The sequence below is a fragment of the Aquarana catesbeiana genome, linkage group LG01, assembly GCF_042186555.1.
Source record: "Aquarana catesbeiana isolate 2022-GZ linkage group LG01, ASM4218655v1, whole genome shotgun sequence".
Classification (NCBI taxonomy): Eukaryota; Metazoa; Chordata; class Amphibia; order Anura; family Ranidae; genus Aquarana; species Aquarana catesbeiana.
Window position 1 is genome coordinate 386,291,415 of NC_133324.1, and position 23,465 is coordinate 386,314,879.

General features: G+C 39.7%; 1 protein-coding gene across 3 annotated transcripts in view; it reads right to left on the reverse strand.

Annotated features, from left to right (window-relative positions):
- PCSK5 (proprotein convertase subtilisin/kexin type 5) overlaps nt 1-23,465 on the reverse strand; it is a 635,867-nt gene that overhangs the window by 271,681 nt on the left and 340,721 nt on the right. For all 3 annotated transcript variants that reach the window (XM_073634106.1, XM_073634125.1, XM_073634116.1), the window contains exons 11-12: nt 10,507-10,624; nt 6,315-6,503 (exon numbers count right to left, since the gene is read on the reverse strand). In XM_073634106.1, coding sequence (XP_073490207.1) covers nt 6,315-6,503; nt 10,507-10,624 — 307 coding nt within the window. The remainder of the gene's footprint in view (nt 1-6,314; nt 6,504-10,506; nt 10,625-23,465) is intronic.

The following is a 23,465-nucleotide window of genomic DNA, read 5'->3' on the forward strand; positions in this document are numbered from 1 at the left end:
TTGCAATCTCGAAACACCCAATACGAGGACAATATGCGACTGGTCTAAACTATGTGGCATGTTCACCAATGCCAGGAGCATGGCGAGCAAGATGGGTGAACTAGAGATACTGTTATACGAGGAGGATTTGGATTTTGTGGGAATTTCAGAGACCTGGTTCAACAGCTGTCATGATTGGCTAGCAAACATTCAAGGGTATACCTTTTACCACAAGGATAGGGAGGGTAAAAGAGGGGGAGGGGTATGCCTATATATCAAGAATAATGTACAAGTGAATGTGAGAGATGACATCACTGAGGGAGCTAGAGAGGAGGTGGAATCCTTATGGGTAGAGCTCCAAAGGGATGAAGCTAAGGGGAAAATAATACTGGGAGTATGCTATAGGCCCCCTAACCTGAGGGAGGAAGTGGAGACAGATCTCCTATCACAATTTGGATTAGCAGCAAGGATGGGAAGTGTTATCATAATGGGGGATTTTAATTATCCAGACATAGACTGGGCGGAGGGAACCGCGCATTCATTTAAGGCTCACCAGTTCCTTAATGTATTGTAGGACAATTTTATGGGTCAGATGGTAGACGCACCAACTAGAAATAAAGCGTTACTGGATCTACTGATTACCAACAAAACAGACATGATCACGGATGTGGAAATACGGGGCAATTTAGGTAACAGCGATCACAGGTCAATTAGTTTCAGTATAAATTACACAAATAGGAAACATAAAGGGAATACAAAGACACTGAATTTCAAAAGAGCCAACTTCCCTAAACTACAAACCTTGCTAAAAGGCATAAATTGGGATAAAATATTAGGAACAAAGAACACGGAGGACAGATGGGTTTGCTTTAAGAGCATATTAAATAAGGGCATTAGCCAATGCATCCCATTGGGTAATAAATTTAAAAGAGCGAACAAAAGTCCTGGATGGCTTGACTCCAATGTAAAAATGCATATAAAAGCAAAGAAGAAGGCCTTCAAAAAATACAAGGTTGAGGGATCATCCCCAGCATTCAGACTTTATAAAGAATGCAACAAGAAATGTAAGGGTGCAATTAGGGCAGCTAAGATAGGACATGAAAGACACAAAGCGGAGGAGAGCAAAAAAAATCCCAAGAAATTCTTTAAGTATGTAAACAGTAAAAAAGGGAGGACAAACCATATTGGCCCCATAAAGAATGAGGAAGGATATCTGGTTGCAAAGGATGGGGAGATGGCGAAGGTACTGAATTTTTTCTTCTCCTCAGTCTTCACGAATGAATCGGGGGCTTCAGTAACCAAAACTGCAGTGTTTATCCTCATGACACAACACAGGAAGCATCTCCATGGTTAACAGAGGACAGAATTGAAATTAGACTTGAGAAACTTAACATTATTAAATCACTGGGACCAGATGGCTTGCATCCGAGTGTACTTAGGGAACTCAGTCAAGTGATTGCCAGACCGTTGTTCCTAATTTTTACAGACAGTCTACTGACTGGAATGGTACCAGCTGATTGGAGAAAAGCCAATATAGCACCAATATTTAAAAAGGACCCAAAATACATCCCTGGAAATTACAGACCAGTTAGCCTAACATCAATAGTATGTAAACTCTTGGAGGGGATGATAAGGGACTATATACAAGATTTTAGTAATGAGAACGGTATCATTAGCAGTAATCAGCATGGATTCATGAAGAATCGTTCTTGCCAAACCAATCTACTAACCTTCTATGAGGAGGTGAGTTGCCATCTAGATAAAGGAAGGCCCGTAGATGTGGTGTATCTGGATTTTGCAAAAGCATTTGACACAGTTCGCCATAAACGTTTACTGTACAAAATAAGGTCCGTTGGCATGGACCATAGGGTGAGTACATGGATTGAAAACTGGCTACAAGGGTGAGTTCAGAGGGTGGTGATAAATGGGGAGCACTCGGAATGGTCAGGGGTGGGTAGTGGGGTTCCCCAGGGTTCTGTGCTGGGACCAATCCTATTTAATTTGTTCATAAACGACCTGGAGGATGGGATAAACAGTTCAATCTCTGTATTTGCAGACAATACTAAGCTAAGCAGGGCAATAACTTCTCCGCAGGATGTGGAAACCTTGCAAAAAGATCTGAACAAATTAATGGGGTGGGCAACTACATGGCAAATGAGGTTTAATGTAGAAAAATGTAAAATAATGCATTTGGTTGGCAAAAATATGAATGCAATCTATACACTGGGGGGAGAACCTCTGGGGGAATCTAGGATGGAAAAGGACCTGGGGGTCCTAGTAGATGACATGCAATGCCAAGCTGCTGCTAACAAAGCAAACAGAATATTGCCATGCATTAAAAAGGGGATCAACTCCAGAGATAAAATGATAATTCTCCCACTCTACAAGACTCTGGTCCGGCGGCACCTAGAGTATGCTGTCCAGTTCTGGGCACCAGTCCTCTGGAAGGATGTACTGGAAATGGAGCGAGTACAAAGAAGGGCAACAAAGCTAATAAAGGGTCTGGAGGATCTTAGTTATGAGGAAAGGTTGCAAGCACTGAACCTATTCTCTCTGGAGAAGAGACGCTTGAGAGGGGATATGATTTCAATATACAAATACCGTACTGGTGACCCCACAATAGAAATAAAACTTTTTCGCAGAAGAGAGTTTAACACTCAGTAAAATTAGAAGAAAAGAGGTTTAACCTTAAACTACGTAGAGGGTTCTTTACTGTAAGAGCGGCAAGGATGTGGAATTCCCTTCCACAGGTGGTGGTCTCAGCAGGGAGCATCGATAGCTTCAAGAAACTATTAGACAAGAACCTGAATGACCGCAACATACAGGGATATACAATGTTATACTGACACATAGGTTGGACTTGATGGACTTGTGTCTTTTTTTAACCTCGCCTAATATATAACTATGTAACTATGTAACTATATCCAATAAAAAAATTGAAAAAAATAAAATTTTTTCATAAGTTTAGACCAATATGTATTTTGCTACATGTTTTTGGTAAAAAAAATTCCAATAAGCGTATATTGATTGGTTTGCGCAAAAGTTAGTGCATCTACAAACTATGGTATAGATTTTTTGGCTTTTTTATTTATTTATTTTTTTACTTATAGCAGGACTGCGACATTGCGGCTGACAAATCAGACACTAAATTACACTTTTTTGGGGGACCAGTGACTAATACAGTGATCAGTGCTAAAAATATGTACTGTCACCGTAATAATGACATTGGCAGGGAAAGGGTTAACATTAGGGGGCAATCAAAGGGTAAACTGTGTGCCTAACCTGTGCTTGGTTACTGTGTGGGAGGTGCTTGTACTATGGGAAGGCAGAAATCCGTGTTCACAACCTTCCCTTCTCACAGAATGCCGCTCTGCCTGTGTCCCGAAAGATCGGCGGTCCCCCCCCCGATGACAATGGCGCTATCTGCTGTGCCTCCTCTTCTTTTTCCTCCAAAGTTGTATTTCACTAATACAGAAGATGTGTTACTGGCCAGATCACAGGTGAAAACAGAGGGGAAAAAAGCCAAAGAGAAGAAAACTGATGCAGCCACCACATCAAATGAATGGTAAGCTGCAATATAATACATTTTTGGTTTTGTGTTAAATATCGCTTTAAAGTGATTCTAAAGGTTGCGTTTAAAAAAAATAACAAACATGTTATACTTATCTGCTTTGTGCAGTGGTTTTGCACAGAGCAGCCCCGGCTCTCCTCTTTTTTGGCCCACTGGCACGCCTGCCCCCCACCTTGAGTGCCCCCCATAGCAAGCCTCCTGAGCCGCGCTCCTGTGAATAGACATTGTCCATTCAAACACAGAGCGCGACTCAGCTCAGCTCCTCACTCTCTCCCAATGGCTCCCACTGCTGTGTAAGTCAATGAGGAGATAGAGACCTGGGAGAGTGGCTGCTCTCATGCATATTGCTGGATCGAGATTGGGCTCAGGTAAGTATTTAGGGGGGGCTGAGGGGGAAGCTGCACACAGATCATAGAATACATTAAGGTAAAAAAAACCTTCTGCCTTTAGAACCACTTTAAGACCCTGTTTATGAAGGCAGTGAAGAGGTGACATATCCTTCCTACTCAACACCTCTGAAAAGCTTGCTTTTCAGAGAGATGGCAACATCTGTTACACATCTAAACGTGGCCTTATACTACTAATCAGTAGTCATTGTGGCAGCTCCAAATCCAGGTCTTCCCTACTCCCATTGGTTAAATTCTATAGTCTCAGTGCTTCTTACTTAGCTGCCTCCTGCGCTTTTAGGGCTCATTTACATTTGCGGGGCAGTAGTTGAGCCACATTTTTACCACTCTTCAACCACTCCCCCATCAGCTGCAAAATGTGTACACATTCTGCCCCCATGGTGCTTTGCTTCGCGACCACGGCAAGAATTATACTGTCTGTTGTATTCAGTATACTCAACACATTCAAGTGAATGGGGCCGCCTTGCAACTGCCTCGTAACTGTGTGAAATGCACATAATTGCAGTGTAATAGTTCAGCATTTAGGGGGTTAAACCAGGAGTCACCTCACCTCATGTCAAATGTCTCTTAAAAGCATTCTGAGCGTGAATCACTTTTCAGAGGCGCAACAGTCCTTGCCGCTAGTGTAATCAAGCCCTTAGGCTTGCAGAAGCACTATTCAATAAATGGCTGGCAGAAAGATAAAAGTGTAGTTCACTGGTTATTTACCTGTTGGGTTTACTCATCAGATTTCGGTAAAGGGTTTGAGAAGAAACTCACAAAAAAACAATTACATATACTGTCATTGACAGATTGGTATTCCATTTAAATTGTTTGTTTGTTTTTTCTTTTTAGAGGAAAACACAATTTTTTTGAAACATGCACTCCATTTAAAGTAAAATTTTGATTTAAAAATAAACATCACATAAAAGTAAAGGATTGTGTTTTCTGACTGAAGGAGTTTCACGAATCCAATAACTCTAGACTGCAGCATTTTATTCAGCATAATATTGGACATGCAAAGACAGCCAGAAGGAATTGTCATAGAAAAGGTAACTGGAAATAGATATCATTGTTGCTGTTCCTGACATAGAATTTTTATCTCAAACTACAGATGATACAAAGACAGAAAATTGGCTAGTTTGTTCAGCTAATATTATAAGCTTTGGCTGCACTATGTATGCTTTCTGCTGTGTATTTTAGCAATATACCATATAACATATTAAAGCGGATCTTCACTGCATCTGAGCACCACAAACCAAAAACACTATTTATTTCATTTTTTATATTCAAAGCCAACTTCCCCCTCCATGTCTCCAGGCTTTATTTTGTTGAGAAATCACTTTGAAAAACATCCCCCTAGCATTTCTGGCCGTGACCATCTTGAGTAAGGGCAAATGATTCATGTAGCATTTACTTCCCTGAATCCATCTGCCCATCCATGCTTAGCTCAAGCATGCATGAGGGTGTGCTTAGCTGAGAAAACCCCTCTTGCTCTCCTTCCTTCCTGAAGACCTGATGAACTCCAGCATAAGCAAACACTGTCTAAATATTTAGTGTTTTTTGTGTATTTCTTTCAGATCTGTGCAGTAATCCAGTATGAAACGTTGCCTCAGTGCAGGCACTTCCTGTAATAAAGACTAGCCACTGTTGCTCTCTCTCCTTGTGCAGGGTGACTGGTCTTGTATCCACCCCCTCCTGTAATTTTATGTAGGCAGCCTGTAGAGCAGTGGTTCTCAACTCCAGTCCTCGGGACCCACCAACAGGCCAGATTTTAAGTATTACCTTGGGGAGTTGCAGACTAGAATACTGCAATCACTGAGCAGCAAGTGATATCACCTGTGATGTATTTCAGCTATCTTGCAAACCTGGCCTGTTAGTGGGCCCTGAGGACTGGAGTTGAGAACCACTGCTGTAGAGAGTGGGGCCTGTTGGGTCCCTCCCACAGCTTCACACTCCGCACAAGTTATATGAAGCAAGTAACGATGTCACTGATACTTGTTAGCTAGTTTATATGGTAATAACTGGGATTGCAAAGCATTTGGTATGCTTGGGGCTATTGAGGAAAATATAAATATAAATATAAATATAAACAAAAGTTTCTGTGCTTGGGCTAAATGAAAAAGAAAAAAACAACAGATTCCCCCATCCACATAAGGGAGGTGGATGTAGGGATTCCCCCATCAAGACTCTCTGGTTGGCTGCAGCAACGGTTGACTTCTGTCAAGCAGGTATGGCTACACATGGATCAAAATTTGGCCGGTTCAGCAGAGAATTTCGATCCATCTGTACTGAATCTTTTGTGTATTTGTGAAGTGAGGAAATAACAGCTGAGCAAAAGAAGAAAAGAAAAAAGCTTTGTGAATTGAGCCCCTTACCTGTTAGCTAGCATTTGTGACCTCGTGCCAGAAGGAGACGTCAGATAGATGGCCAGATCTCCTCTACGTGGGTGTGTTATTGTAATCCGTACAACCACATGCTCCAAATAAATAACATGATGGTTTGAGTTATCAGCACAGCCTGTTGCTTTATATACTGAGCGAACAACATGGTCTGGTCGGATTGTCCTATGGAATATTAAGCATGGAAAAAACAGAAGTAAACCACTTGTATGTAATGACCTTAAGTCAATTCTACTGAAGTATTAAATGTTTGTCATGATTGAGAATGCAGTAACTAAGGTTGTGCAACTGCTGTGATGTATAGTGGTACTAAAGGCAAAATAAAAAATGACCTACAGGGCTCTTTCAGACAGGTGGTTAGCTTGTCGTCTTTTAAAAAGCGATCCACTGTGGATTGCTTTTCAGAGAGTGGTATAACAGCAACTAGCAGGTGTTAAAGAAGGTGCTAATGCCACCTCTTGATGCCTGTTTTTTATGTTTTTTCTTTTTTTTTTTTTATTACCGAAATACAATTTTTCATTGTGGGACTTCGCCCCAATTGCAAGCCAAGTGTTTGGTGCATGGTTGTGATGCAACCCCATTGATCTTAGTGGGTGAGTTTGATAGGTCATGCTGCAAAATTGCTGCAAAACAAATCAGCATGACCATGGTATATGTACAGCCCTATCACACTGTAACATTACAATTCCAGTGGGCACCAAAATAAAAGAAGCTGCAGGACGAGGAACAGAAATAAGTTCTGGGATAGGGTTTCCTATCATCACACTAAGTGAGAACTACCTCACATGATAGATTGCAGAATATGGGGTTAGCAATCTACATGCCCCAAGGAAAGAAAGGCATAGAGATTTGGCGGGAGAGGCAGGCAAGTGCCAGCCAGTGTTATGTACAGACCCGGAGAGGGAAACAAATGCAAAAGGGAAGCACTGGGAACAAAAGACAAACAATCAGCTTGGGTTTCCAGAAAAAGATGATGGCTGGAAGTGTGCAGTTAGGAGTTTTATACCCTGTACACACAATCGGATTTTCCGTCAACAAAACCGTGGATTTTTTTCCAAAGGATGTTGGCTCAAACTTCTCTTGCATACACACGGTCACACAAATGTTGGCCCAAAATTCTGAACGTGACAACGCGGTGACGTATAACGAGTACGACGAGCCGCGAAAAAGGAAGTTCAATAGCCAGTGCGGCTCTTTCTGCTAGATTCAGAGCATGCGTCAACTTTTGTGCGACTGACTTGTGTACACACGATCGGAATTTCTGACAACAAGTTTTGTTGTCGGAAAATTTGAGAACCTGCTCTCAAACATTTGTGTGCGGAAATTCCGACAGCAAATGTTCAATGGAGGATACACACGGTCGGACTTTCTGACAACAAGCTCACATCCAACATTTCCCATCGGAAAAGCTGACCGCGTGTACGTGGCTTAATAAGCACTAGCCAGAGAGAAACTTCTGATAGTGACGTGGAAGAAAAACAAAAAACAAAATTTAAATAGGTAAATGCTATAATAACATTACCTATAAGGCGGAATAAAGCGAGACAATAAAAACTAGGGAAAAAGTACTTAGGTGTACATTACCCAATAATTTGTACTTTCAAAACTTGTGTGCTTAGCACTGTGGTGTACATGGTTTTATCACTGGATAGGATTAATTTATCTGGATTTAGTGTGGCATATTTTATACATACAATTTTTAATAATGGGAACAATGATACATCCAATATAAATACTAAACATATGCATGTATTATCCAATGAAAATAATAAGCTAATGGGGGTAGATGTACAGAGCCTTGAAAAAGTATTCATACCCCATTGACATTTTCCACATTTTGTCATGTTACAACCAAAAATGTAAACGTATTTTATTGGGATTTTATGTGATAGACCAACACAAAGTGGCACATAATTGTGAAGTGGAAGGAAAATTATAAACAGTTTTCAATTTTTATTTACAAATAATTAACTGAAAAGTGTGGCGTGCATTTGTATTCAGCCCCTTTACTCTGATACCCCTAACTAAAATCTAGTGGAACCACCTGCCTTCAGACATCACCTAATTAGTAAATAGAGTCCACATGTGTGTAATTTAATCTCAGTATAAATACAGCTGTTCTGTGAAGCCCTCCGGGGTTTGTTAGAGAACCTTAGTGAACAAACAGCATCATGAAGGCTAAGGAACACACCAGAGTTGTGGAGAAGTTTAAAGCAGGGTTAGGTAATAAAAAAATATCCCAAGCTTTAAACATCTCACGGAGCACTGTTCAATCCATCATCTGAAAATGGAAAGAGTATGGCACAACTGCAAACCTACCAAGACATGGCCTTCCACCTAAACTGACAGGCTGGGCAAGGAAAGCATTAATCGGAGAAGCAGCCAAGAGGCCCATGGTAACTCTGAAGAAGCTGCAGAGATCCACAGCTCAGGTAAGAGAATCTGTCCACAGGACAACTATTAGTTGTGCACTCCACAATTCTGGCCTTTATGGAAGAATGGTAAGAAGAAAGCCATTGTTGAAAAAAAGCCATAAGAAGTCCTGTTTGCATAAGGAAATGATTCCCGATGGCTGCACTTCCAAAAATGTTTTTATTGAAGCTTCATATGACAATTGGTTGACAGATAGAAACTAATGACTAAGTACTAACATTTCCATGAAACGCTACCACTTTTTTGTTCCCTGCTCTATCTGTCAACTACTTGTCATATGAAGCTTTAATAAAAGGATTTTTGGAAGTGCAGCTGTCTGGAATCATTTCCTTACGTTAAAGCGGGGTTCCACCCAAATTTTGAACAATATCTGTATGTATTCTCTTCCTTGCCTAGATGCTGACATGCCGTTTAAAAAAATTGAAATCGTCGTAATTACCTTTTATTTTTCTATTCTTCTTTGCACTTCTTGGTTCTCCTCCCGTGGGAGTAGGCGTGTTTCTAGCCTCTCCCAGACTCCTGGGAGCTAGTCTCAGGCTTCCCAGGATGCCACTGAGCATGTGCGGGAACGAGCGGTGAATGCTGGGAGCACAGCATTCACCACATCCAGGAAATAAATGCTTGTGGGCTTCAAATGCCCACAATGAAGATGGAAACCGCCTGCAGTGAATAATATAAGTTATTCTTTCCGACGAAATCTGACACAGGCGGACATATTACACACAATATGTGAGTATGTAATGCTGAGAAAAAAAGTTTGTGAATGAACTCAAAAAAAAAAAAAAAACGATAGATAGGTGGACCCCCGCTTTAAACAGCATGTAAGCTGGGCTAGCACCTGACCTAATGTGTGTGGGGATTAACTAGAGACTCACTCACCTGGAGCAGCTTTTTTTGTTTCATTAAAGTCCTATTTGCAGTTTGTGAGAAGCCATGTAGGAGGCACAGCAAACATGTGGAAGAAGGTGCTCTGGTCAGATGAAACCAAAATTTAACTTTTTGGCCTAAAAGCAAAATGCTATGTGTGGCGGAAAACTTACACTGCACATTACCCTGAACACACCACACCATGTTGTGGGGATGCTTTTCTTCAGCAGGGACAGGGAAGCTGGTCAGAGTTGATGGGAAGATGGATGGAGCCAAATGCAGGGAAATCTTAAAAGAAAACCTGTTAGAGTCTGCAAAAGATATGTGACCCTAAACATACAGCCATAGCTACAATGGAATGGTTTCGATCAAAGCATATTCATGTGTTAGAATGGCCAGTCAAAGTCCAAACCTAAATCCAATTAAGAATCTGTGGCGAGAGTTGAAAATTCCAATCTGACAGAGCTTGAGCTATTGTGCAAATAGGAATGGGCAAAAATGTCACTCTCTAGATGTGCAAAGCTGATAGAGACATACCCAAAAAGACTTGCAGCTGTAATTGCAGCAAAAGGTGGTTCTACAAAGTATTGACTCAGGGAGGCTGAATACAAATACACGACACACTTTTCACATATTTTATTTGTAAAACATTTTGAAAACTATTTATCATTTTCCTTCCACTTCACAATTATGTGCCACTTTGTGTAGGTCTATCACATAAAATCCCAATAAAATACATTTACGTTTTTGGCTGTAACATGACAAAATGTGGAAAATTTCAAGGGGTATGAATACTGTTTCAAGACACTGTACCTGCCAAACTGAACTTTTGTGAATAGGATACATAAAAGGAGTGACAACATCTTACTTCATCTGCCGGTCAGTGTTTTCTACACATATATGCTGCGCGGGAACTGGTGTCCATTTTTCTGCTTCTATCACCATTGCTTCAGCATCCATCAAACCAAACCCATAAAGGTGGCTCACTATAGGGAATAAAGAATGTTCAACTATTAATATTGAATATTGAGTAAATTAAACTGACTTTTATTCACATATTCACACAAATAATACGGTTAAAAAAAGATTGATGTTCCTCAAGTTCAGCCTTGTACAACTCCAGCATCTTTAGTCAAAAATACTGTAAAGACAGAATAGAACATCGGTACAACTGGAGGAAGAAATATATTGCTAGGGCAAACATATTGCTCTTTTAGCTTTAAGGCTCTGTTCACATTTAGCATTTGGATCGTGGGAAAAATCGATGCGCTTCTGCTCGCTATCTCAAATCTCACTTCAATCGCAAAACACATGTTTGGGTGCCATTCATTTTGCAACAATGATTGCATGAAAAATCGTGCTGCAATCCTGGCAAACACAAGAAGCTTGTCACCCAAAAAGGAGCAGGAACTTCTTTTGGGCCACAAGCTTCGCATGTTGCGGTTTGCTGCAATTGCCACGCAATTTATGAGCGAAAATTGCGGCAAAACCACAACGTGTTTTAGGTGCCATTGAAAATGCATAACACCCGAACATGCATTTTGTGATTGCAGTGCGATTTGAGATCGCGGGCAGAATCACAGCGATTCTGTCCAAGATTCCAAAACTCCCGAATGTAAACGGAGCCTTAATTTTACAACTGTGGATATTATTTGTCGAGAGAAAATCATTCAGTTCTTTTTTCAAATTTAACAGTTGTTGACATTACTACCTTACTATGTACAGTATTCTGCAGTTTAAGGGTAACTATAAGGTTAGATTCACAATAGTCCACACTTTTCAAAATGTGGTTATGCCTGAATGCCTGTTTTTTTTTTCTTGAACAGCAATTTACAATAGGGCTAGCTATTGGCTTGTGTTTGTAGCATGGCTTGGCTGTATTTTAAATTTCAGGTGGATAGTTGAGGGCTGCCCATGTGAAAGAGGCCTAATAGTGTTGAGTCAATTTCATTTTAATTAGTACTTCTAGTTTATAAGCTTAAACACAATCGCATATCTGTTTTACAACATTAACATGCAGTCTCTGTTTTAGGAATAAACATGAAATACCTGACAAAGGATTTTCAGAGCACATAGATGAACTAAATAGAAGCACAGCAGATGCTGCTGTTTTTTGGGCTCTGCTTGCCAGACTGAAACTTTAGACAAAGATATATCATAAGGGATGAAACACTGGGATGCGTCATCTAATAATCTAAATTAATAAATGTAAAGCTCAACTCGAGCAGACTATAAAGAAATGAAAAGGTGACCAAAGAAAGAACATAATTTTAATATTTATAAGAAAGCTTTTCTTAAAAATTTTATTTGATTTATATAGTTCCCGCTGATATATAACACTAAGCTGCCCAGTGCATGTCATTCATAAAAATATGTGGTATAATAACTTACTTCAGAGTGCTGTTTGGTAATCATGTGACTGCCCGCCGGTCTCCTCCTCTCCTCGTCTTGGCTGATGTCAGCGTGGGTTTCCCAGCACCTCCCCCTGCAGCTATCACATCGAGAGAGGAGACCTCTCTTCGCTCAGAAGTAAGCTATTATACAGCATATAGAACAGGCGAGGCCTGTTCTGAGTAGAACGTGTCCTGTTAAAACACTGTATGGTCTTGGCCACCGTGCTGCAGCTCAGTTTCAGGGTCTTGGCAATCTTCTTATAGCCTAGGCCATCTTTATGTAGAGCAACAATTCTTTTTTCAGATCCTCAGAGAGTTCTTTGCCATGAGGTGCCATGTTGAACTTCCAGTGACCAGTATGAGTGAGAGCGATAACACCAAATTTAACACACCTGCTCCCCATTCACACCTGAGACCTTGTAACACTAACGAGTCACATGACACCAGGGAAGGAAAATGGCTAATTGGGCCCAATTTGAACATTTTCACTTAGGGGTGTACTCACTTTTGTTGCCAGCAGTTTAAACATTAATGGCTGTCTGTTACGTTATTTTGAAGGGACAGCAAATGTACACTGTTATACAAGCTGTACAATCATTACATTGTAGCAAAGTGTAATTTCTTCAGTGTTGTCACATGAAAAGATATAATAAAATATTTACAAAAATGTGAGGGGTGTACTCACTTTTGTGAGATACTGTAATGAGCATGACAGCCAAAGGACACCCCCCATATTGCTATCATAACATACTTTAATAGCTAAATTTATGCTTGTCCTGCTGTAAGGCAACCTCACTATGCTCTCCAGAAATGATACCTGAAATAGTTAACTCGTCATACATTCTTGGCACTTTCCTTGAAGAACACCCTCTGAAAAGGTATACGTACGTACGGTACATGTGAGTAAGTTATGAGTAGGAACTGCCATTCATAAGCCGCGTACACACGAGCGGAATGTCCGACAGAAAAAGTCAGACGGAAGATTTTCATCGTACATAAATATTAATAGCACAGAGCTCCTAGTGCTCAGCATTGCAATGCTTAACATGATCAATGTACACCTGGAAATGCATACCATGTGCTCATAATGTTCCTGGGACATAATCTCATGTTCTCAGCATGGCCATGATAATATACTTCTCTTGCCTAGCAACGAATCTCTAGTGACCAGCATGTCCCTGGCAGAGTGGCCACTGTGGTCTGCATTTCTTTCTGGCACACTATCTCATTTATTTATTTATCTACCCTGATGACATGCTGGCTTCAATTGGTAATCATATGCAATTCACATGACATTTACAGAATACGATTCAAATGAATGCTGTACAAAATATAGATGGCCTCAGTTTTATGTCATCAATGTAAAATGACCTGAGGTTAAAAAAAATCTAAAAATACTTTTATTTGTTAGAATGTACTAAAGGTAGTGTTTATGTATCCACACTATTATAGAATTGGTATGCTGTATTCAAATTCCAGACAGAATGTTTTTTTTTTATTGCTTTATGTTTTTATTTCATTTTGGATAAGATAGAAGATAAAACCTCTGTCAGGCTTTTTATTGTTGCCTGCTTCTTTATAGGGAATATTTCACCCACTACCTCTCAGGACAAGAAGTGAAAAAAAAGTTGTCCCTACTGTATCCAAACAACATTTCCAACAATTTTTTATTTTTATTTTTTTGAAGCAATATGGTATGTGCTAATTTCCAAACAGTCATGCAGCTGGTTTACAAAGGGTTGAAAAATAATATTCCCCAAATTGAATGATGCCTGAACCAGGTGGCGTCGCTTCAAAATGACTCACTATAGTCACTAATTTGACATTTCAAATCCATAAAGATTTATTTGACAGGACAATTTTCAGAAACATCTAATGGACTGATATTATTCTATTCTAGGAGAGGTATTGTGTTAACAAGCTGATGAAACTGGCATTTGCTAGAGATACCTAGCTATTCATACCATCAGGAATACCAACACCTGGTATTTTATATTCAGACATATTCCAATCCCTTAGTTGCATCACATTTACACTTTCAGAAGAACAAAAAACTGTTAAAATGTAACACTGTTAATCCTAGTTTTTATACAGTTTCAACCAGGAGGGTTGCAGGGGAAGACCTACATTATTCAGAGCAAATTGCAAAAAATGATGTGCCAGGATAGTTGGAAAGAAATCTTAATGATGGAAAGCATCCAAACATCTGTCTACATGTTGACATCAAAAGTCTGACCTGCATGGTGTGGTCTGCAGCTGCAGGTATTTAACCTACGGACCACCTCAAGAAAACAGCCAAAAACATTTAACATTGCATGGCTTGAAAGTAATTATGGCAAGGTAAACAATGACTGTACATAAAAATCCATTTATCAAGAGACAGAAAAAAAACTTTGTAGTTCTGATTACTACATTTCTGTCCACAAACAGTAAATGTAGAATATTGCTTTTCATCCAGAAACAGAAAAAAAGCATCGGCAGCACTGCAAAAGTTATGGATTCCTTATTATTCCAACGTCTCTAAGCATTATGGGACTTTACATTTTTGGACATTTCTTTTTAGCTCTGCTCACATGAAACAGCATGTATTCACAAACTAAGAAGTAATGTAGCGTAAAAATGGGTAACTGATGCCCTTTCTCCCACTCTCTCGCCTCTGAACCCATTATTACTGGTAAGGTTTCCAATAATAATATTTTTAACAAAATAACTATGTAATAAAAATTTACAGCTAGAAAATATACCCTAACTCACAATTTGCTCTGTAAGGCACAATGTAAGGATTAGTTCTCCTATTGCCGCATACACACGACCGGTTTTGCCGTTGGAATAAACTCTGAAGGTTTTTCTGACGGAACTTCGACGTGATAGGGTTGAAATAATGACTTAGAGTTCCACTTAAATTGTGTACGTATCAATTGTTCTATTTAAATTGTTTGTGCTCCTTTCTTACCTGTGTACGTATTAATTGTTCTATTTAAATTGTTTGTGCTTTTCTCTTCTGTGTACGTATCAATCTGTATCTAGATGGAATTTGGAACTGCTGAATAATCATTACATGTTCGCTGATAAGAAACTCTTTCTACCTTAACCTCATTTGGTAATGCCGATAAGATTACTGCTTGTAGAGCTGCCTATAAAAGAAGTAAAGGGTGCAGTCCTTGATGCTCAGAACTGTGATACAGACATACCTGACTCCGTGTCATCTTTCTTATAGAAGCAATAATTTGACAAAGCAATATAAACTTAAAGCAACTTGTTTAAGAGTTGCCCCTAACATTTTGGCGCCCGAACGAGGGACTCACCGATGATACTACAAGAGGTGGCTGAGCTACGCTGACGGAACGAAAGGACAGGCATTCCGGGAACCACAGATCAAAAAACCTGCGCAGGTAAGAAAAAGCTTTATTTTTCTTATATTCTGTGCTCCCCTGATTTGTGCCTATCCCTTCTGTCAGTTACGGTTCTCCTGGTTTTAAAACACCAGCCTCTGTAGTGGTGAGTCTAGAATTACTGCATATTTTAGTTTATATTGCTGGAATTATTTGTTTGTTTGTTGTCTGTGTCTGTCTTGTCTGTCTTGTTGAGAAAGTGAATGAGCCTTGTCAAGGATGGTATGAGTTAGAAGGGGATTGCCGAACTAAGCAACGGAATGCGCCTTACCTCACATGATTGGGAACTTGAGGGCTTGTGAGCTTGGGGGTCTGACGCTTATGCTTAACCTCACATCTAACTCATAAACCATAGACGGGTTGAGAGTATAAGCCCTGTCTGCTCCATAAAGCAGGGATAAGAGTGTATGAGAGGGATTCCCAGATACGGGGAGGGAATAAGATCTCCATAAAGTCCGGAGATCTAGTCGGATACCTGGCCACTTAAAGGAATGCTTGTATATGTTGTAGCCGCATTTTTGTATATGTTGTAGCCGCATTCTGGTTTGTTATTGGGCTAGCATATAAAGTAATTATTTATTATTGGGCTAGCATATAAAGTAATTCGATTTCAGAAATCTCATTCCGGAGAGGTTTTTAGAATTCTAGCACCCTAGGAGGAAGGCAACGAGGAACTAGTGTAACTTAGCTGGTTTGTTATTGGGCTAGCATATAAAGTAATTATTCATTCTTGTATATGTTGTAGCCGCATTATATTGTACACTAAGTGTCCCACACGCTACCTAGGCAGGACTGTTAGAATGGGCCAGAGGAACACAAAACCCCGTCAGGGAATTGTGGCGCACTATACGGTGCCACAGATAATTAAAAACATCTGTGGGAAAGATGAAGCATAGGACTTAAAGGATGTCTTTCGTAAATTTAAGGTGAAAGGAGCAGCGGGTTTAGACCCGGATGTATGGAGTGAAATAGTGAAAAAAAAAGTGAAATAAAAAGGGACAGACAAGGAGAGGTGTTAGAGAAGCAATGGATGCGTCAGGTTCAATGCTTAATTAAGGTCTCAAATAGAGCAAAAGAAGAGGGGTGGAAATATAATCCAGACTGTGATGATTGGGATATGAAAGATAGAAGAACAAAAAATGTTGAAATTTTAAATAATCCCAGCTCAGCCATCCCACCCCCATACACTGACGTAGAACGTAAACCACACAAGATATATCCTGTACTTAAGGGTAGAGAATGGGTTTTTTTCAGGTTTGTGGAGTACAAGAATTTCATTCAGAAACTGTAGCCCCCGTACGCACTGATACATGCATTATAGTAAAGCCAGCTGTTTTATGTAGATTTGTGACACAGTTAATGAATACACATGAAGCAACCTGGCAGGATGAGGAGGATTTATGCAGACATAAAATGACTCTGACCCTGTTTAACCAGTTTATGACCGACCTGCAGACTGAGCTGAGGGGGATGGCAATTTAGAGACAGGACACGTCAGACACATAGACTCAAGGGCCCCTTTTATTGCTAGATTAGAAGCTTTCTGTCAGGCAAAACAACAAGAGAGGGGGTCAATATCACCCATGAAACAAATGCCAGGACAGACTGTATCAGAATTTTACTTATCTATGGAAAGTATGATGGCAGATGAGGGATTGGATTTGGCTCTGCCAGTCACGATCCGAGCCTTCAATAGACAGTTTATGGAAGGATTAATTCCACAGATAAGTGAAAGACTGAAAGCTTGCACACCACCCTTAATTTGTTGCGATTTTGGGCAGAAAAAGGTTGCAAGGTTAATAAGAAAAAGTTGCAAGTGTGTCAGGAAAAAGTTATCTTTTTGGGACATTGTATATCACAGGGTACGAGACATCTCACTGAGGAGAGGGTTCAAGTGATAAAGGGAATGTTACCCCCACGGAATTTCAAACAATTGCGTATGTTTTTAGGTATCGTGTCATATTGTAGACAGTGGATACCACATGCTAGCGCTTTGATGCAGCCATTATACGATTGTTTGAAAATTGTACCGTATATGCTTACAGAAGTAGAATATGAGTCGTTTATCACTTTAGATTATACTAAGATATTTAATCTGTACATTGCTGAGATCACTGGACACGCCACAGGTGTTCTGACACAGGCACATGTAAAACAAAGACCAGTCGCTTACTTTTCAGCAGCATTAGATCCAGTATCTAGAGGTTCACCGTCTTGTGTACGGGCGGTAGCTGCAGTGTCAATTATCATAGATAAGTCATCAGAGATTGTTCTAGACAATCCAGTCGTAGTGCATACCACACATGACATACATGCAATCTTGTCTCAGGTACAGCCCAAACACATTTCAATGGCTAGGCAATTAAGGTTACAGTGTACTTTATTCTTACCTCCAAATGTCACTTTTCAGCGCTGTACAACCTTAAATTTGGCCACCTTTTTGCCTTTTCAGTCACCAGATTTGGCAAGGGGGGATGATAGTACTAATAGTACTAGTGAGAAAAGAAATGAGGACACTAACACTCTTTTGTTTAAAGAAGTAGATCAGCACGATTGTTTCCAGCTCATGGAACAGGAGACAATGGGATTCCCACACATTACAGATACACCAATTTTAAACGCTGAGTACACCTTGTATATAGATGGCAGCAGGTTTGCTGATGACAAAGGTAAATATCACACAGGGTATGCTGTAGTGACTGATACCCAGGTAATTGAAACACAGCCCTTACCAGCCCACATGTCAGCACAGGAAGCAGAATTAAAAGCTTTAGAACAAGCCTTAGAATACTTAAAAGGACGAGAGGGAAATATTTACACTGACTCTGCCTACGCTTATGGTGTAGCGCACGATTATGGCCACATATGGAGGGCTAGAGGTTATCTGACAGCAGCAGGTACACCTGTAAAACATGGAGAAGGGATTAAGAGAGTCCTGAACAATCTTCAAAAGGTTAAACGAGTAGCCATTATGAAGATAGCGGCACACACGAGCGCAAAAACAATTGAGGCAAAAGGAAATGCATTTGCAGATTTGACTGCAAAACAGGCAGCTCTAGGGGAAGGAAGCCCTGAGACCTTAGCAGCGGTAGAGGTGAGTATCCCAGAACCAACATGGCAGCAGCTGAGTAAATTACAGGAGCAAGCAGGGGAGAGCGAGAAAGATAAGTGGTTCAGGATGGGAGCAACACCAGACCTTGACAATGTATGGAGGGAAGGAGGCAAAATATGCCTACCTGCCTCTCTGTACCCAGCGATGGCAGCGGCAGTTCACCTACCCACACACGTCAGTTCCAATTCCATGTATAGGATTGTGAACCAAGGATGGCTCGCCCCTGGATTCAGTAGCACTGCAAGAAACTACTGTGCAGCCTGCCAAATCTGTCTCCTGAATAACCCAGGACAGAGAGTAAAAACCCCACGAAAACACCAGGTCCGGGCCCAATACCCCTTCCAGAGACTGCAAATTGATTACTAGGCATGTGCAATTCGTTTAGTTACGAATTCGTTTTTTAACGAATTTCGACAAATTCGTTAATTCGGGAATATCCGAATTAACGAAAACCCGTTTAACGAATTTTTTCCGAATATTCGTAAATTCGATAAAATTGGACATTCGTAAATTCGGGCATTCGAACATTCGTACATTCGCAATTTACATTCGTACATTCGTACATTCGAACATTCGAACATTTGTACATTCGCAAATTTACATTCGTACATTCGTGCATTCGTACATTAGTAAATTAGTGAATTCGTAAATTTGTAAATTCGAAAATTCGGAAATCTGAAATAATAGTTAACTAATAATAACTTAACTATTAGTAATTACTAGTAACTTTGAATTTATAGGTATTGTAATTTCCTTTTAAATTTGGCTGTTAGTGAACGTAACACATACAAATTTATCCGAAGTTATGAATGATCCGAAAAAACGGAATGGAACGTAATGAATTAATAATAATAAATAACAATAATAATAATAACAATGTTTTATTATTATTATTTATTATTAATTTGTTCCGTTACATTTGTTTAAATGCAGCCTTAATTTTGGATAATTCGTAACTTCGGATAAATTTGTATTTGTTACGTTCACTGACAGTCAAGTTTGAAAGGAAATTACAATACCTATAATTTAATAGTTAGTTACTATTTCAGATTTTTGAATTTTCAGGGTTTTTGGTTTTTCAAACTTCGAATTTACAAATTTCCGAATTTTCTAATTTACAAATGTACGATTTTACGAATGTACGAATTTACGAATGTACAAATGTACAAATGTACGAATGTAAAAATGTACGAATGAACGAATGTTCGAATTACGAATGTTCGAATTACGAATGTTCGAATTACGAATGTTCGAATTACGAATGTTCGAATGTATGAATGAACGCATTTACGAATTTACGAATCGTAATCATAACGAATGACCCGAAAAACGAAAAAAATAATAAACTAATGAAACGAAAACGAAAATGAACGAATTTTTTTGGCTGTGCACATGTCTATTGATTACATACAAATGCCTAAGAGCGGCCCCTTTGAATTTGTCCTCGTGTGTATCGATTTATTCTCAGGTTGGCCCGAAAGTTATCCAGTAAAATCAGCTACAGCTAAAGCCACAGCTAAGAAACTGATCACTGAGTTAATACCTAGGTTTGGTCTTCCTGAAACCATAGAATCAGATAGGGGGACACACTTTACAGGAGAAATCATGCAGAATGTGATGACCATGTTAGGGGTTCAACAAAGTTTTCACACCCCTTACCACCCACAGAGTTCAGGATCAGTGGAGAGAGTAAATGGGACAATAAAGCTAAAAATACAAAAAGCTATGCAAGAGTTGAACAAACCATGGCCAGAATGCTTGCCTTTGGCTTTGTTCTCCATAAGATACACCCCTACAGGGAAAACAGGATTGTCTCCATATGAAATACTTTTTGGGAATGCACCTAGATTAGGTCTATACTTTCCACAGAATATGCAATTGCAATGTGATAGTTTGACTGCATATGTGATACAATTACAACAACGTCTAACTAAGATCCACAAAAGTGTGTATTCTTCTCTTCCAGACCCTAATTCAATAACAGGTACACATACGCTGTTACAAGGGGATTATGTATATGTAAAGAAACACACCAGAAAGACATTGGAACCCAGGTTTGAAGGTCCTTATCAAGTACTCTTGACCACGGCCACTTCAGTAAAGCTGGAAGGATACACGCATCACATTGCAAGAAACAACCCGAGAAAACAACATGATGAAATATCTACTTACATATTGGTTGTTGCAGATTGTTGTTTTACAAATATATGCATGGACTCCTGGTATTAATGTAATTGAGGTAGAGGAAACAGCCGATTTACAATGGGTTATAGACGATCCTAATGTAGCGAATGTTTCAGGATATACAATGGACGAGTACATAGTAGTGGGTAATTTCACAGTCAAAGGACATAGGAAGCCGTTGCACATTGATGAAAACATAGGATGGATAAGGGCAGACCCATCATCAAAGGTAGATATAACGTTTCAATTAAACACTAGTATGGGTTTCACATACAGATGGAAGAAGAAGTAGTTCCCACATTTGAATCATCAATGCTAACACCCGTGCCCCACACTTGTATCAATGTATCAGTATCACAACAAAAGACAAAAGTTAAATTCAATGTAACTTTCCCTGAAATTCCAAAATGTAGGTACAGACGAGTATGGTATGACACTTTACTGGGACTGTCAGGTACAGGGATGGGAATTTTAAACTCGGTCGAGATAGAAGAGCGAACAGCGTTAAATAAATCGGCGCCGTTTGTGGGATGTATAAAAAAGATTAAAATATTACAATGGGGTAACGACACCTATCTTTTTGAACCAGACGCCGATAAGATATTCTCTTCAGTCTATGAGGTACATAATCTCACTGACACTACACCCTTTATAATTTCTTTAGACCCACTAAAACAGGTTTTGGAACAATCAGAGTTGTTAAGACAACACATAGAAACACTAGAACATACCCTACAGAATAACCTTGTATCTACAATTATTGACAAAGGTAGACTAGTACATCTTTCCTCACAGATACAACAGGATACTGCACCACATTGGTGGGATATATTTAGTGGAATGTCTTCTACAGCAACCAATACCTTTCACTGGTTGTTAAGTCCAATGGCAATTATTATTCTAATATTAATATCACTTACAATCACAAATATATGTTTATACAGGAAAATAAATAGGAAAATTAGGAGAATAGACAGGGTATACTGATAAATGTGTATTGACATCACCCTACTCCTATAAAACTCCTCTTCTTGAATTTTAAGATGTTGGTAATACCTAGGGGGATGGGTTCTACCCCTCTGACAACTTGCGGTCAGGGAAAGGACTCTGGGGAAAAACTGACTAGAACTTATTCATGAGGACCCAGGGGGAGGGAGGGGATGATGTCAAAGGGGGAAATTGATAGGGTTGAAATAATGACTTAGAGTTCCACTTAAATTGTGTACGTATCAATTGTTCTATTTAAATTGTTTGTGCTCCTTTCTTACCTGTGTACGTATCAATTGTTCTATTTAAATTGTTTGTGCTTTTCTCTTCTGTGTACGTATCAATCTGTATCTAGATGGAATTTGGAACTGCTGAATAATCATTACATGTTCGCTGATAAGAAACTCTTTGTACCTTAACCTCATTTGGTAATGCCGATAAGATTACTGCTTGTAGAGCTGCCTATAAAAGAAGTAAAGGGTGCAGTCCTTGATGCTCAGAACTGTGATACAGACATACCTGACTCCGTGTCATCTTTCTTATAGAAGCAATAATTTGACAAAGCAATAAAAACTTAAAGCAACTTGTTTAAGAGTTGCCCCTAACAGACGGAATTCCATTCAAGCGGTCTTGCCTACACACGGTCCTACCAAAGTCCGACCGTCCAGAACGCAGTGACGTACAGCACGTACAATGGGACTAGAAAAAGGAAGTTCAATATCCAGTAGCCAATAGCTTCCGTCTCGTATTTGCTTCAGAGCATGCGTTGTTTTTGGTCCGTCGGAACAGCATACAGACGAGTGGTTTTCCCGATAGGAATTGGTTCCGTCGGAAATATTTAGAACATGTTCTATTTCTAGGTCCGTCAGAATTTTCGAAAAAAAATGTCTGATGAGGCACACACACAATCGGAATATACGATGAAAATCTTCCATCTGACTTTTTCTGTCGGACATTCCGCTCGTGTGTACGCGGCTTATGAATGGCAGTTCCTACTCATAACTTACTCACATGTACCGTATACCTTTTCAGAGGGTGTTCTTCAAGGAAAGTGCCAAGAATGTATAACGAGTTAACTATTTCAGGTATCATTTCTGGAGAGCATAGTGATGTTGCCTTACAGCAGGACAAGCATAAATTTAGCTATTAAAGTATGTTATGATAGCAATATGGGGGGTGTCCTTTGGCTGTCATGCTCATTACAGTATCTCACAAAAGTGAGTACACCCTCACATTTTTGTAAATATTTTATTATATATTTTCATGTGACAACACTGAAGAAATTACACTTTGCTACAATGTAAAGTAGTGAGTGTACAACTTGTATAACAGTGTAAATTTGCTGACCCCTCAAAATAACTCAACACACAGCCATTAATGTCTAAACCACTGGCAACAAAAGCGAGTACACGCCTAAGTGAAAATGTCCAAATTGGGCCCAATTAGCCATTTTCCCTCCCTGGTGTCATGTGACTCGTTAGTGTTACAAGGTCTCAGGTGTGAATGGGGAGCAGGTGTGTTAAAGTTGGCGTTATCACTCTCACGCTCTCATACTGGTCACTTGCAGTTCAACATGGCACCTCATGGCAAAGAACTATCTGAGGATCTGGAAAAAAGAATTGTTGCTCTACATAAAGATAAGGGGAGCTACAGTTCATTGAGGGAACCATGAATGCCAACATGTACTGTGACATACTGAACCAGAGCATGATATCCTTGATGATTCGGAGACTGGGCCGCAGGGCAGTATTCCAACATG